General features: G+C 42.3%; 2 protein-coding genes across 4 annotated transcripts; both read right to left on the bottom strand.

The window, feature by feature from the left end:
- Nucleotides 1–1,408: 1,408 nt before the first annotated feature.
- On the bottom strand, nucleotides 1,409–9,900 carry ART4 (ADP-ribosyltransferase 4 (inactive) (Dombrock blood group)). Of its 3 annotated transcripts, none has more exons than XM_085321292.1 (3): nucleotides 6,942–9,900; nucleotides 4,553–5,279; nucleotides 1,409–1,525 (listed from the first exon to the last, which is right to left on the bottom strand). In XM_085321292.1, the coding sequence occupies exons 1-3, from the start codon at nucleotides 7,026–7,028 to the stop codon at nucleotides 1,449–1,451; spliced, it is 891 nt and encodes a 296-aa protein (XP_085177418.1). In that variant the 5' UTR covers nucleotides 7,029–9,900; the 3' UTR covers nucleotides 1,409–1,448. The 3 variants fall into 3 exon arrangements, with proteins under 3 accessions (XP_085177418.1, XP_085177417.1, XP_085177416.1); XM_085321291.1 differs by lacking the exon at nucleotides 1,409–1,525 and adding an exon at nucleotides 1,685–3,705; XM_085321290.1 differs by lacking the exon at nucleotides 1,409–1,525 and having other exon boundaries at nucleotides 4,307–5,279.
- A 54-nt stretch (nucleotides 9,901–9,954) lies between these two features.
- On the bottom strand, nucleotides 9,955–16,299 carry LOC146586466 (matrix Gla protein-like). The gene is made up of 4 exons (XM_085321293.1): nucleotides 16,177–16,299; nucleotides 14,356–14,391; nucleotides 12,286–12,355; nucleotides 9,955–10,823 (listed from the first exon to the last, which is right to left on the bottom strand). The coding sequence occupies exons 1-4, from the start codon at nucleotides 16,241–16,243 to the stop codon at nucleotides 10,694–10,696; spliced, it is 303 nt and encodes a 100-aa protein (XP_085177419.1). The 5' UTR covers nucleotides 16,244–16,299; the 3' UTR covers nucleotides 9,955–10,693.
- Nucleotides 16,300–16,321: the final 22 nt, after the last annotated feature.

Genomic DNA, 16,321 nt, shown 5'->3' with positions numbered 1-16,321 from the left:
CAGCACCTTCAGCCAGTCTGGCTTTCCAGGGCAGGCCTGTGGCACAGGCAAAGGCAACACCAAGAGCAGCGCTATTTTGTTCCCCCTCAGCAGTGCATTACCCTAGGACTGTGCCTACAACCAGCCTTGAGAGAACGCCTACTAGTCAAAAGAAGAGCAGGGTGGGAGCCCAGGCAAGAGGGCTGTTACCTGCATCCACCTCCTGAGGGATGCTGAGCTGCTGTGTCTAGGTAGAGCAGGAGTGCAACATCTAGCCACTCCATGATTTGACAGATGTGGATCACTTCAAAGGAAATGGTCTCTTGATAGCACGTTGCATTGTTTGGCCTTTAATTGTTTTGTCTGTTGACAGCAGATGACTCATTTGGCAGACTGACTTTCCTCTGTCCATTCCCCCTTGCCCAGAACACAAGTTTAATTCTGAGCGGCCCCCCTGGTATACTCAAACCAAAGGATGGTAGTACTAAGGATGATGTAAAGTGGACTGTTTGTTAGAATTCCCATAGATTTACCAATAAACACCAAAAGGCAATTATTTTCTCACATACCTTCTGTTGCTTTTCAGCTGAGAGTCATATTCATAATTCCAGTAGGTGTCAAAATAATAACGTGTAGCTGCTTACCCCATATTTTGCTGGCCTGCCTAGTAAGACCTTTGCAGAAGTCCCTTTTCCATGTTCGTTACTAATTCTAATGTCTCTTTTCTGAGAGGGGGCAGGTGGGTTGATAATTTGTAGTTTTAGTTTCAGAAATGTAATATTCTAGCTGAAAAGATTTTCAGTTTTTCTACACTCTCTTTTGGATATCTTCTGTTTGCTTTTCAGATCTCCTCTGTAGAAATGTTATCCCGCCTTGGATTTGAGAGTGATAAAGAAAGGCTGCTCAGAGCCAGCCAGGATCTGTATGACTTATTGTACATGTATATCTCTTCGACCAACACAATATTCCGGATCCTCAATGAGCACCTTGGCACCAACTTCCCAATCATTTCAGTAAAAGAAAACTTTAGCATTAAAGAGAACCTACAGATTCTAGTTGATGCTTTGAAAGAGATGCAAGTCATTGTGGAAACAAAGGACAAAGATGTGCAGGAAAAAATCAACCACAGTTTGTATGCTAAGATTGCTGGTCCCATCAACTCTCTACAGGATAAGATTGCTATAGTAAAGGATCTTTATGAGAATTATAAGGGGGTTTTAGGAAGCATCATGGGTGCACTCATTGCAGTAATGTTGAAAAATGGCAAACTCCCTGACGCAGTAGAGTCTGCTATTCATCAATTGTTGAATTCTCCTGCCTTATGCCTCCAAGTATCAGAACTTCTAATGGACTATGCTGATATCGCTAAGATACTGCCAGAAAATGGAACACCAAGTACCACAAAAGGCAGCTCCTCTTCAAGGGGTACACCTGAAAAGCTCGAGTCTCGCTCTCAATCCTCTTCCTCTTCACTTCTTACATTCATACAGCTTGTTCTTYGAGGACACAAATCTGTAAAGAAAAGCCTGAAAATAACAGCTAATTACTTAGAAGAGGCTGTCAGGGTGCTAAGGCCACCTTGTGAAGCGTTCCATTCCTTTGTTAAAATGGTTGAGGCCTTCGTCCCACTTATAACAGATAAGTTGCAGGAGACATAAATGTGTTGACGTATCAGAAATCTATTTTGATTCCTTTTATTCTCACACAAAGAAGAGTTTGAACATCTTCGAATACACATACAGAAGGTATCTGCAGCAACTACTTCTAATCTTTTCAGTCTTTTTTTGGTATCTTTGAGCATTTAGGGGTCAAAATCTAGTTCTGTTGGTTTATTATTTGAGATCACTAGTAAACCAAAATCAACAAGAATGTAGCATGAACTATAGATAAAAAGCAAGCRTGCAGTAAAATAGCTCTGCATTAAATTTATTTTAACTTTCTGGGCAGGCATGTGTGAGGATTTCAGGAACAGTAGTTTAGGTTGACAGAAAATGTTACGAGATTTTAGATGCAGGTGCTGGCACCTGCCATTGCTGACACCTAAATCTGATAACCTGAAATGCTGAGCCTCAAACTGCCCCTTTCAAGCTACWAAAAGCTGAAAGCATATAAATTCCCTAAGTGTCTGCATTTCTGACRCTAACATTTCTCAGATGCCTGAACTTCTGCTTTACTAGCCACAGATTTCCAAGGTAATTAAAACAGTGAGTTTATATGCAGCTGCACAGAGAGTTCAAGCAATTCACACAGAAASTTATGACTCTCCTTACTTTTGACTAACTGACTGATCAGAAATTTGTGCAACCCTCATGTTGAGATCTTGTCTGGATCACTAAATTGTTGCTTACTGCTTTGGGCAGGTGATGGTGAATACAGAGCTCCGGTTTCATGCCAAGTTCAGTYGTGACTGAAAGTTATTACCAATCAAAGGCTGTTAGTGAAATGTGTCAGAGAGAAATGTCAGTGAGAAACACACAATGAGTTCAATGGTTTGATGGTTCCCTGAAAAGTTAAATTACCATGACTAGTCTCCTTGGACCAGTGAGATAACCACTCTGACCATAATCCCAGAGGCTAGGATCAAAGAGGGTGAGGGGCCAGAAGTGAAAAAGAAAGCCAGGTATTTTGGAAAGGGGAATTGCAGGCAGAAAATTTTCCTTATTTGCACATTCTTATCTTTTGGAGGCAGGAGAACTTCATAGTTGTTMTGGCTTGAGTATCTAAGGCTCTAGGAGTGCTAAATGAATATGTAGAAGTGAGGGGAATATATAACTACATCAGAAGTACAGATTTCAATTTGTGATGTTGATTCGACCGCTGGCATTAGACATTGCAAACCGGTGAAGTAGAAAGGCAGGTTCAGTCACATCCAACAATCACTGAGACAGCAGTGCAGACTTTCCTTCATTTCACTGTGAAATGGCCAGCATGTATTCGTCAACCACCAGAGGACTGTTGTGAACACAACATCTGCCTCAGTTGTGCAAAAAAAATGGTACAACCAAACATTAAAGTTGAAGGCAGGCCTGACAAGTCTCTCAATCTTCTGCTACTAGATCTGTGTCTCAGGGCAGCTTTATGCTTCTGCCCACCATGTGCCAGATGCAGACAGTCAGCTTAAGGTGGGAGAGATCAGCTGGTTCTGGTGCATGGGGTCATGCTGGTGGGAAGGCTGCTGTGCTGCAGCCACAGACTTTGCTGTCTCTTGGGAGCCTGCCTGCAAAGGAGATAGGCAACACTGCACACTTACCAATTAGTCTAGCACTGCAGTGCCTTTTCCATCACACAGCTGGATTCTGTTGTGCTAAAAACAAAGTTCCTAAGAGATCTGCAAAGAGTCTGAAGTCCATGTGTGTTCTTCCTGAATGCCTGAGGGATAAGCTACCTACAATGAAGGCATACACTGCCCTACTCTTCAGTAAGGCAACCAGTTGTCCTCCTGCCTGAATGGATCCAGGGAATGCYTATTTTGATGAACTGCACTGAATGTTCCAGTCTCAGCTAGAGAGTTAYAGCTGAAGGCAAAGGGAGTGTTGAACTTTCTGTAACAACAGTAATTCTGGTGGCTGTTACGCTGTGAATCAATCTTGCTTGCTATTCAAGTGCATATATGTGGAAGTAGCCAGAGCATCAGTCACTGCCTGGCCAAGTACAAGAAAAATCCAATGACACTAGGAAGAACAGCAGAGGCAGGGGCAGTGAAACCACTGTTTTTGTCCCTTGAAGCTGAAAGAGAGTCAAGAAAGCAGCCATTTAGACTTCTTTTGGTTGTCTAATACTTCCTGTACTTGCTAACACAGCTCTTACTCAGAACAGCCATTTCCACAAGTCTACCTACTATTTTGGCTTAAGTATAGGCAAAAGCTTTCATTCCTGAATGACTGTTTTGTGCTCAAAGTTTGCTRCTGTCCTAGGAGCAAAAGTCCTGTATTAATGGTGGACTGAATGAAGGACATGACTGTGAAAAGACCCAGTGAAGTCTTCCAGCACAAAGGAGYTATTTCCTTTGCCAGGACACTCACACTTCATGCTTTACCAAAGAGTACTTCTTGAGACTTCTTTCTGCCACAGGAGAGAGAACAAGGCTAAAGCAGGAGTGGCTTTCTCTAGCCTGTACCTGAGCTTGCCAGTGTATTGATAGACCAAAGCTCAGCATAGTCCTGCGGCCTGAAACGTGGCAATCTTGCAAACCACCAGAATAATATCTGAATGCAAGCTTCCTACAAATCTCATTTGCCCTTGCAATAGGGATGCTAGGGACCCTAAGGCATGGAACCTATGACATCCTTGCAATGGCAGATGGGATAGGTGAAAGCTACAAAGACCCTGAGACCTGTTGTATATCAGATGGATTCATATTTAGTGAGCTGTATAATGTTCACAGATTCCACATCAAACAGGTGAAAATTGGTGCTTATGGGTCCTAGAGTGCTCTGGTAGGCGAACACAATGAGGAAGCTATTGATCTGAACTTGAGTGAGGCCCTGTGTAAGTGCAGCTGTTGAGGGTTGCTTAGGGTGCTTGAGGCCAGATAGTCCTGCATTCCCCCTGTGCAAAGGCCTATATACAATACCTTCCAAGAGCTGGCAGCGGTACTTGCTGTAGTTCCCCACAGAACGTAGATGCAACCAGTTACCCTGCTGTGTCTGAGAAAAGTTTTTGACAAGGAATATCTCGTAAGGGGGAATGAGAACTTCCTTCTCAGACGTGTAGTGAGAAAAGCCTTGCACAGCTGCTCCTAGGCAAGTTATCACAGTGAACAAAGTTTCATTCCCAAACTTCTGTGCTTCTTTCCAGAGGCGGGAGGTGGAGGTGAAACGGCCAAATCTCACTCTGCTGCCTACTGTGGCCTTGATATATAAGTCTTTTACACCCCTGTGCACCTGGTAGCACTTACGTTTCTCCACGTTCTCCTTGCTGCTCTGCCATTGCTTCATTATCTGGATGGCAGTTGTTAGGTAGAAGTGAAAATATTTGAAACTGTAGTTGTGTCTGTAGTGCTCTGGAGAGCTTCCAGCAATAGATGTGGCCCAGTTCAGCTGGGAGTGGAGGGAGGAGTTCATAGTGTAAGCCATGAGGACTATGGCATGGCTCTCATGCATCTCCCTCAGTAGACCTACTGGGCTCTTTAACAAAGCCTCACGAGCCTTATTCCAGAGACTCAAATAGTTTTTCTTAGCAGCTATTTCATTTTGGAAATAGTTTCCTCGCTCCAGTTCTTCCATCATCTGCTCTCTGCACCCCAGATACTGGTCATCATAGGAATGCAGAGCCATATCCATCATATGTTGGGACATAGCCTACAACATGAAAGCAAACCATGATTAACATCAGAAGTGTGAACTTTTTGTGAATCTCTGTGAATGTAAGCCAGGATTTTCCCTATCMTCTTCCTGCTCTTTGTCACTGTTGGCAGAGTAAGCACAGCAGGTGGGCATCCCTGACAAGCCCTTCTTGAGCAGCCTCAGGCTGTTGTCCAAACCTCATGGCAGGCAAGTACCAGTTAAGATGCCCGAGTCCTCATTTTATGAGAATCAGTGTCATTAAAAGCTTCAGCAGAGTTTGCAGCAGTAGAGATATACCAGCCACTAAGGTCTAGGTAACAATGCAGAGTTCCCCCAAGTTCTAGACACACAGAAAATGGTAACGTAGGGCTAGTCAGGCTCAGATCTATAGAGAGAACCTCTGCTGCATTTCGTGGCATCAGACGCACAGAGAACAAGAGCATTAGGAGGAGCATTACATTTTGTTAAACCAAATGCTCAAATGTACTGCTGGAAATCTACAGGGAATGTTTCATCTTGATTCTCATGGAACTAGAGTCTGTTATTCCCTTAGTAATCAATTTGAGCTATACTTCCAATATCTCCCCTCTTTCCTCAAATAAAATGAGCAAGAAGATAGGGGCTGTAGGACAGACCARTGGTGCATTTATTTCTGTACTCCACCCATGATTAGTAAGTAGTTTTGAAGAGGGAAACAATAAGTAAATCAATATACTAGGGGGCAGTGCAGCCTGAACATATCTCAGGGGTGAATTTCTTCTTTCTGCTTTGTTATACCTGTYGGATGTACTGTGACTCCAGAGTGTGTTCAGTAAGATAGTATAGTAGCACTATATTAAAATTTTTGTTCATCCAGTTTGTCTCAGTGAGGMCAGGTGGATTTGTCATGTCAATAAACATTAAGCACATGAGTAATGATTTACACAACCAAGTGGTGTAATAGGAAAATAACTTCTAAAATATTCTGCATGCAAAATGACACAGCTAGTTATACTTCTATCATTTCTATTTAATAAAAATCTTCTCTAATAAGACCTAATAAATAGTGCATATGATGACATTGTTAGATTACACTTTTTGCTTTTTGATCTCTTAGTAGACTATAGTCAAATATTGTAATCAGCTGATAGTCAGCTGAATACTACAAGTAGATGTTCACTTCATCTCGTATGTTCACTCTGGTCTCATAATCCAAATCAATACCTTTCTTGGCCTCWGAAGTTAGTAAACTCTGTACAAATTCAGTTTACTATCCACGATACCTTAATTACTCTGAGAGAAAGCTCTAAAGCAATTGCAAGGAATAGAGCAATATGGTCACTGTCTCATCCAACAAGAGACTGCTGTTGTCAGAGCCTCAGCTGAGACAGTCTGGGAAAGGCGAGGAACATTTCCATGTTATATGGAAACATTCCTACTCAAAAAYGTACCCTGGGAAACCATCTGGCTCCAAACAAGAGAAATTTCCGACCATGTAGTTAGAAGGAATTAAGGCRGGTAAGAAACAGAATAAAGCAATTGAAAACAGAACATTTCTCCCTTTAAGCCTAGCCCAAAGCTTCTTAAAGACCATGTTTTAAAGAGAAAAACATGGRGTTTATTTCAGTAGGCTTTGAATCAGTAACTTTCTAAGCAATTTCAACATTTTAGATAAAGTASAGTGTTTGCTGCTCTCACCAGCCTTTGCAAGAAGATCATCAACAGGARGCTGGCTAGCAGTTGTGCTGACATCCTTGAGTCCACCCAAGRCACTGTGAAGAACATTGAGCCCTCTCAGCATAAGTAGAGGTCATTTATCTCTCTCTCTTTGTTCTTGAACTGGAAAATTCTGCAGTTCRGAATTTGCACTCAGGTTTGAGTGAGGATTCTTCGAGCAAAGATCATTCACCAGATTCTTACAGCAAATCAGAAGTCATGAACCAAATGGGTAAGGTACTGGTAGAAGTGTTCCCAAAATTCATAAGGAAGGGTGTAGGTGCATTGAAACCTCATGAGCTATTTCTTCACTCCAGTTCTAGCTGGTGTATATGTCCTTCACCTTGATAATTCTCTTAATTCCAAGGTRTTTCATCATCTTGTTTTTCTTCTTGCCTTTTCTCTATCTAAATCCAACAAATAGAAGAAAGGAAGAAACCCATGTCTTGGAAAAGTCTCTTCCCCAAGGTAGTTCTCTCCTGAGGAATTGTATGACAAGACGACGTGGAGAACAGTCCCTGGTCAAGAGCTTAACAAGCTCTTTTAAAGTGTGTAGGTCTGATAAAGCCAACATAGAAATGCATAGTGGGTTGGGATCCCATCTGGAAGCAGAGATAACGTAACAGTCTCTCTCCTCCATAGGTCTCACTGATCTCTAATAATTTACTGCCAATCCTATCCTTATGCCACTGCAGACTGGCACCTCTTAGAATTGTTTACATGGGTATATTAAATATGAGTGTATAAATACAGATTCTGTATTTGGACTAATGTCTTTCTACTAGCTGCTTTGCAGTCACCTAATTAAAGGGTAGTGAGTTACATATTAAGACCTGTGGCTTTTGACCACTCTTCTGCCTGGAAAAAGAGCCAAGAGGCGGTGTCAAGACTAATTCTAACAACATGGAGAAAGCAAGTACACTTTTCGTTGCAATCTGGTGATAGAGAAGTGCAGTCTGGTCAGAGAGATTTTGAGGGGGCAATCAAGGATGATGCTTTGGCTAACAGAGCAGGGATACCTATAGTTACAGTTTGATTCTCTGGGAAAAGTAGACATCTATGCCACTGGTTGGATTCTGCGTACAGAGGGCATTTGCTGAATATCACTGAAATATGGTGGAGGAGGGGATAAAAGTCTCGTATTCTATCACTCTCGACATGTTGTATGATAATACACCAGCAGATGCTGAATGAATGACAATATCTGCAGCCACTGGTGATATGAGATGGTGACATGAAGGATGCAAAGTGGTAAATACAGCTTATCTATTTCTTCATGGAATTGCCCCATCATCTCAGGCTATATTTCAGAAAGCAGATTTTTTGACAGGTAAAATTGAGTCAGAGAAGGGGTTATGAACTTTTTCAGAGGCACCTCCCCCATTCATGTGAAGATAAAAAAGACCTAATCTGTGATGGGCTCTAGTGGGTGATCGATAGGGTGAGCAACTCCTCTAAAGTCGCAGATTTCTTGTCAGTCCATCTACATATTATTCAGTTGCAGCTTATGTCCTTGCCTCTTTTTCCCTTGTACTGTCTTAGCATGTGTTTCCATATGAAGTGAATGAGGATGAAAGGTCACTGGATTTGCATTTTCAAATACTTAAAATTCAACGTGGTTTACTGAAACCTGAAGATAACTTTAATGGCCATAAGATGGCAGCAGAGTATGTGTAGTGCGTTGACTAGGTGAAAACTGAGTTCCTCTATTCGAGAAGTAAATTTGCAATCTGATATACAGACTCAGCTCCCCAGAGACTTTAGTACACATATAAAGATCTAGTGGTACAGATCTGCAAAAATTATTTACCAAAAGGGAGAGAAAAGTGTAAAAGTAACAGAAGTATGCAAATATAGACAGGAAGTTTCTATTTTACGGAATAAAACCATAMCTAAAAACACCAATAACTTGTTAGTACAGAAAATACTAAGGTCTCACTAATCTCTCTAGTACTTTTCCCAACAAAATTTTCACTGCTTTCAATTARCACTTTGTTCATTTTTACTAGAAGGCATTCAGAGGAGGGTTTTGCCCTCTGTGAAGCCCCATCACTTTATGCCAATGGAGGAACCAGTCCTAGGTTTTTGACCAAGACAAATAGAGGTACTTATTAACTGTTTTCTCCTTGCTGTAATGTCAGTATACCCAGTTTAAGTTATAGCAGCTTGCCAAATGCAGGGTGTTGGTGCTCATACCTGCATCCATCTGTGTAGACTTATCCTGTGTGGTGGATATCCACTCCAGTGGTGGATCTTTCAGAGAAATGCTGAACTCAGTAGTCGGTGGATCAGGGAAAGCCTGTCCTACCTCTCCCTCACTGTATACCAGGACCATGCCTTGAGTTTCAAGGTAGTCATTTCTGATTCACACTGGGGCACAGAAAGGGAGAATCAGGGTTCATGCAGCTGGACCCTTCTCTTCAGGGCTCACAAGAGCAGGCTTTATATTCCAAACCTTTCTCTAACCTCAGCTAAAAGTTGTATAGAGAAACAGAGAGAAGCAGCACACTGACCTGCTTTACATAAGCAGTGTTTATTACACTCAACAGCTAAGAATGGCTATACCAGCTAACATGCAGCCAGAGAGATTTACTCTTTCTCAGTCCCTTGAGGCTCAGTAGTCCCTGCCTTTTGAGATGGCACCCTCCATCTACCTCTCAGAGCATGAAAGCTAATACAGGATATTAAAGGAGATTTTTCAGAAAACTGCTAATGCATAATATTCATAGAGAGAAAGAATGAAGTAGTGAACAGGGGAAAAGATATGTATGTATAAAGAGACCAGAGATAGAGCAAATGCTGACCCAACTTCAACCCATTCTTGAAATGATTATTTTTTTGGTTTATTTCATAAAGTCTTCTTTTTTTTGGCTTTTTTGGAGCTGCTATGGTGCTTTTCATTTCAAGCATAAACGACAAAGTATCACCAAGGGATTTTTTTTTTTTTGCTTAGGCATATCAGTTTTACCAAAAATAAATTCTAGAGAAATCAAGAGATTTTCAATTCACCTTTTACAGTCACTGAGTGTAGCATACAAATGGAAGGGCTCATCTAAATGGACTCCTCAAATGCATCTTTTGGCATTCATCTGTTGTTGCTATACAGGCAGATTTTGTAATAGAATAATCAGAAGAGTATAGTGGAATCTGATTTCGGGCTGTGTAATAGTATTTATACTTCCATCCTTACAAAATGATCCTACATTGGCACATATTTAGTGTAATCATTCTATCTGAAGATACTGGACTTTCCCTGTCACTGTATCAGGAGATAGCAGTCCCCCCATCTTCTCAGATCCTCAGAATCAAATCCATCACATTTATACATGTTGTGGTGTTCTCCTTCTACAACCCCCCTGCATTTTTGGAAGAGGACAAAATGTCTTGCTATGTTTCCAAGGCATACATTGGGTTTCTTGAAAGGAATAACCATTTTTTCACATAAAGCATCCTGGGGGTTCAAAAGAAAGAAGTAAGACAGAATCTTCTCAGCCATCTCTAATGAAGCTCAAAATACCACAAAAGACTAATGAAGAGAAACATTCTCGATGAAGGGAAGAGAGCTAAAGAACGCTAGGCAAGTAGGGTAATTTTTGCCGTAATGTTTCTGTTGGCTAAGGGACAGAACTGCAGAAGGCCCCAGGCTATACCTCTTCCTTCACATCCACAAATGTCTTTCTTCTGGGGAATTCATAGCGGTCCTGAGCCACACAAGGGACGTGACYGTCTCATCCTTAGTATCGTCCAAAGTAACGATTGTAGGCCGTGGGAAATCCTACTTGCTGAAAGTGAAAGATACAGGAAGGACGGTTTTCACAATACTCATAGATCTGCTCCATTGGGGGTTTGTAACGCTCAAAGTACCTGGAGTAGACAAAGAAAGACATGCTGTTCTACAGATTCGGTTGATTCAGCTGGACGAGTTTCACACCCTTGGCTACCACCAGAAGAGTGATTCCCCAGCATGCCACACCATGCCCACAGCAGAGGGCTTCTCATAGTGAGTTCAACATCTCTGACATGGGACTAGACCTCCTTGACTAATGCTGGGGAAAGTTGGAACTGAACCCAACTTAAAGCAATTGCTCTTGAGGCCTTAGTAGAACAGTTAGGTTTTTCCTCCTTCTTCTTAAAACATAGACTGTTTCCAACTCTGTTTCCTAGCTGTCTAGGACCCTTTTTCTTATTTCCTGCTTACCTTTATTTGTGCCCAATTTCTGTTCATTTTCCTGTTAGCCACTATTTTCCCTTAGCTAAAAAAAATTCCTCTCATCATGTTCACTTCTCACAGCTTTTATTTTCCTAGACTAGACAAACTCAACTCTTTCATTCTCAGCTACTCACTCTGGATGCCCTTCTCAACTTTTTATCTAGGCTGAGTTAATCTTTCTTGAAGACTGTACACGTTACTACAGGAGAAGTCCCTCCAGTATTTCATGCATTGATACTTTATTTTTGTAATGGAAATAACTTGAATCACCCTCTATTTCCATTTGTTCCATATACATTGCTGGATTAACCCTACCTCATAATCAAATAATGCACCAAGATCTCTCTTTACCTCAGTCCTTCCTAATTGATGGTTATAGCAGATGCTACTTTTGTGATGCCCCCCACACACCTAAAGGACTGTACATTCAGTACTACTGAATTTCATCTCGCTTTTATCATTCTAGGTTTCCACATCACTTAGTTTCTCTGCTACAACAYTCTGATCCCCTTCCTTACAGATGAAGCCTCTCAATATCATATCATTGAAAAATGATCCCTCCAGTCCAAAGATGGATTGAATAGAAATTTTTGAATTTTCTCCAAATCTTTATACCTAGGATGTTACCAAATCTTTATATTTAGGATTTCTGCACAAATGGACCTATTCCTAGCAGGATCTGCAGGTTCAGAAAGAACAGCCGTTCTGATCTGACCTCATTCCTGCAATAAAGCTCTGCTTCCTTTGTAGGGAGCTGTAGACAATAACCAAGGTTCTGTGATACTCTGTTCCCTGGAGTTTGACTTTGATGTCCATGCAGCTTAGAGCAGCTTCTAACTTGTGTCCTGCTATCCCAATATTTTGCTCAGATGGTTAGTACTGTCTTCCTCCATGTGAAGAATAACAAACTGCAGCTATGAGTTCACCCAAGGATATTTATGGAGAAAGAACCATTTATCTATCAAGAAGTATTTCCTAGGCCCTTTTGCTTCTGTGCTTGAAGATAATAACATAAGTATACAACAAATTAATGCCTTGCTATGTCCCATCACCTTCCCACCACCTCTTTACAAGAAATCCAGGGTCCAGCCCTCAGCCTGACCCATGAGTTGTTACCATTCATCCATGCTGGATCTCTTCTGCCTTCTCATAAAGGCATTGGCAACTTCCCTTTTAATCTTGATGCCTGCCAATAGAGAACACAGCAGTTTAGTGATACAGGGCATTGGTCTATACAAATTGGACCAGTCTAGTCTCCGAAGATGAGCGTTTGCTCTCTTTGCAAGTAAATGGCTGCTGCAGCCCATCTTAATTCCCTGTGCACCTCTCCCCACTACGCTGTCTACTGGAAGTCCAACAGTTGTGCTCCCTCTTCAACCTGGTTTGAACAGTTACATGGAGCAAGATCCCTTTCCATCATAAACTCCACTCCCTTATTGCTTAGCATGACCTGAGTCCATAACAAATGTGCAGAGTCATGACAGCATAAAAGATAAATAAGGAGACAGTGAAGCCTTGTGCAAATCTGAAGGGAATGACATTCTTTCTCCCTGGTATTGCTAACTTCAGGGTCTTGGCTTCCTTTCTGTATTCTGACTCAGACTGACAGTGCAGTGGGATACTAATGACCAGGCCTTCTAAATGCCTCCAATGAACCACAAGCAACAGGCTGCACATGGAAATAAAATAGCCTATCTGTATGTGTAGAGTTCCATGAAAGATGGAGAGTATAAATAAATAAAGAAAATATCACTTTGGAAGAAATATGCCCGTGAGGTGCAAAAATCCTGATGTTCAGGCATTGGAGCATGCTTGAATGTGAGAAGTCTTTTGACCATGGCAGCATTCTCACCTGAACTTCACTAATGCACTACGTGAGTAGAAATGGCTTATTTCCCCCTTGGATCTGTGCTTGTGCACACACAGGAGTGCTGTGGAGCCCTCCCCACAAAATGGCATGAAGAATGACTTCACCTCACCGTAGCCAGGTTTCAGCACAACACACCTTTCTCCATGAGACAGACCCACACCAACAGAAGTGTGCACACACACCAGCATAATGGCAACACAGGCAGTTGGACAGCAATATATTTTTACCTAGAAACTGGCCAGCTATCACTGTCATTGGGGAAAAATTACGTTTCTAAGATCCATGCCTGAGGATGTCCCTAAGGGAGAAGGTGGGTTTTGTGACCTTCTCACATCATCCTGGGGTGTCTGACCATGTTTCTGTTTGGCAGATGGGAGGTGCCCCATGTGGGGAGACACTTCACTAGCAAGCTGGCTTTTGGTCAGGATCAAAGTACTGGCTGAGCAGAAGTTGCCAGTTAATGACCTGTCAGAAATCACCACCTTTCCCATAAAAACCCTTCTTGTTTCTTTTTTTTTTCTCTCTCTCTCTCTCTATCCCAGTCCATGTTTGGATTGGCTGGCTAGAGACATACTGGCTTTCATACTCCCCAGCAGCAATGTTATCCCTTAAGGTGTTAGGAAGGAGAGTGACAGGGGAGGAACAAGGGAGATTTTCCATGCAGATTTCTGCCAGGATCAGCTTGCTGTGGACACCCCAAGGCATGCAAGTCCTCATGTCCTGGGCAACCTGACTGAGGAGGGACTGCAGCTCTAAGGAGTAGCCAAGAAACATGCTTGCTTTCAGGTCCTCCAGGACGTGGGGTTTGGCAAAGATGTCACAGCCTGCTTCAGTGTGGCACCAAAACTTTCTGCTCTATGATCTTGTCCTGGGGATCCAAACACTTTGCATAGGTTTCTGAGGCTTGCTCAGAGAAGACAAGAGACAGGCCATGTTGTTTTACTCACATTTCTCTGTTTCATGGAGGGGAGATGTGTCCAGCTGCTAACAACCCACAGAGCTTGTGTCTCTCCTTGGGGCTACTTAAGGGTTGTGGAAATGCTGGCTACAGCACTAGCATACCTGCAGCAATGCTGCGTTGCCCATGCAGGCAGCCTGAACTCCCTTGTGTCTCCTACTCCAACAGCTTATGAAAGCCAGCCCCTCTGCTAGACACTCCAGCCAGCAGCATCTCAGGGACAGCAGCATTGGGGGAGAAAAGGGTGAACAGACAGAGAGACTCAGCATTGCTCTTATTTGTCCCTTGAACCTGGTAAAGAGAAAARGAGAGGCAGATGCGATAGGATTCAGCTGAGGGACAATTGCAATATACTCACTGGCAGCATTAGGAGATCCTAAGGGGTCTTGGGAATCTGGAAGACAGACAGACAGACAGACGGATGGAGAGGAGTTAGCTTATGAGTCCCACTCCCCTGCTCCATCCCATGACTGGATCCCTCTACTTACTGGATAGATCTGGCTCCCTGCCTTTCCTAGAAGACCTGTACCTCCCAAATAGGATTTTATTAACATCCAGAATCTAGGGGTAAAATTCACCACAGCAAAATTCAGCTGGATTTGTTTAATTTCAACTTCTTCTGTGGAGGATTAAATGACACAATGACCACGTAAGCACTGTGGCAGCTGTATGAAAAAAATGAAGCTCCTTCTCCCTCCCCACCCTTCGTAGTTAAAGCTAGGGGACAAATTAAGCAAAATCCCAAATTTGAACAGAACCTGGTGATTACTAAGCATCTCCTCTATCTTTGGAAAAATGAGTTTCATTCTCCCTAGGGAAAAATCACAAGCTATTGACAGGGAAGAGAAATAGGATCTAAAATTAGGAACACCACTACCTTCACAGTTTTGTGGCCCAAAGGAATTCATACACTTTATTTCAGCTATATCCTTAACCCTTAACACTCATTGCAAACACCCAAGGAAAGTGTCTTCTAAGAGAAATGGTAGGTCTCTTCCTCCTCTTGGCTCTCCCACTCTCTGCTGTTTCAGCTATGACTTTTTCTTTAACAGAGTCAGTTCCACACAAGTCTTCAGGTATTTAGTGTGGACGTATTCATGGGGAGAAGGGATTTCAGGGACCAAAAAAAAAAAAGTGTTTAAACAAAAACTTTATGTGAGAAAAGTTGTGTCTAGTTATATTTTTAAGTAACTTACGCATTCCTTGGATTTAAAAAAAAAAAAAAAAAGATTAAAAATTACTCCAAGACTGTTAAGCAATCCAGAACATAACAATAGCTAAACAAAGCTGAGTGCTCAAGAGTGAGACAGTGAGCAAGAGACTCTCTGACAGAAGGAAAACACGGATAAAAATGTATTTGCCAGTATTGAATCATGACATATCCAATGCCAGGGAGCAAATTAAATTTAACTCTGGAAAGAAGATATAGGCAAACACAAGGCACTTTCTTGCTCACTCAGCCTCTCTTCTCCTGCAGCAAAAGGAAAACACTTACTGTTTCTGATCTTTTCCCCTTTCCTACTCACTACATTAATTAGAGTTGCCACTACGTTGCTATTTCTTGATCATAAAGTCGCTACAGTTAAACCACCTTCATATGTGATGTGGTCTTATTTGAGTGGGATAACCTCCAATTTTTTTTTCAACAGGGTTTTTTTCTCCTGCAGAAATTCTCTACATCCTGCATTTTTCAGCAGGTGAAGGCTTGACTCTGTGCCTATCTGTGTGATCCTACAGCATTCCAGTGCTGGCAGGTAAAAAATACCTCTCCTTGTGGTCAACACAGCTCTGCCCTGCAGCTCAACCCTCATACTCAAAACTGAGCATCCAACATACTTTTGCCAGTTCACCTAGATGCTAAACTAGTTTAATGTTTAAACATGTTGAAATATCAGAAATCTCTGCTGCAGTTCAATGGTGCAATTTGTTTAGTTTGTTTTTTGTTTTTTTGACTAGTAGAAGAAAGTGCTCAGTAAGAGATAAGGCTGGGTATCCCTGAGCCCCATCTCATTTATGCCTATCTAACATAACAAGTCAGGGAAAATATCTCAAGTTGTGCAATAACCCACTGCGCACAGCCTACTCCCAAGATGTGGGTCCCTGCAGACCAGAGRAAGAATCCCTATAAGCCTCAGGGCTCAGTGACACTCCCGGAGAGTGTCCCAAGACATCCCCTTACCTTTTTCACAACAGCAGAGCGCTGCCAGGGCCAGAGCCAAGATCAGTGGTGCCAGCAGACTTCTCATCGTCTTTGGCTCAGCTGCTCTCCCCAGCCTCAGAGCTTTCCTGGAGGCTAACAGGGTTCTCTGGAGCTTGCTTGCGGG

The sequence above is a fragment of the Rhea americana genome, unplaced genomic scaffold (assembly GCF_003343005.1).
Source record: "Rhea americana isolate MKP2758 unplaced genomic scaffold, rheAme1 scaffold_69, whole genome shotgun sequence".
NCBI lineage: Eukaryota > Metazoa > Chordata > Aves > Rheiformes > Rheidae > Rhea > Rhea americana.
The sequence above is the reverse complement of the archived record's forward strand: the minus strand, read 5'-3'. Positions and strand labels throughout refer to the sequence as shown.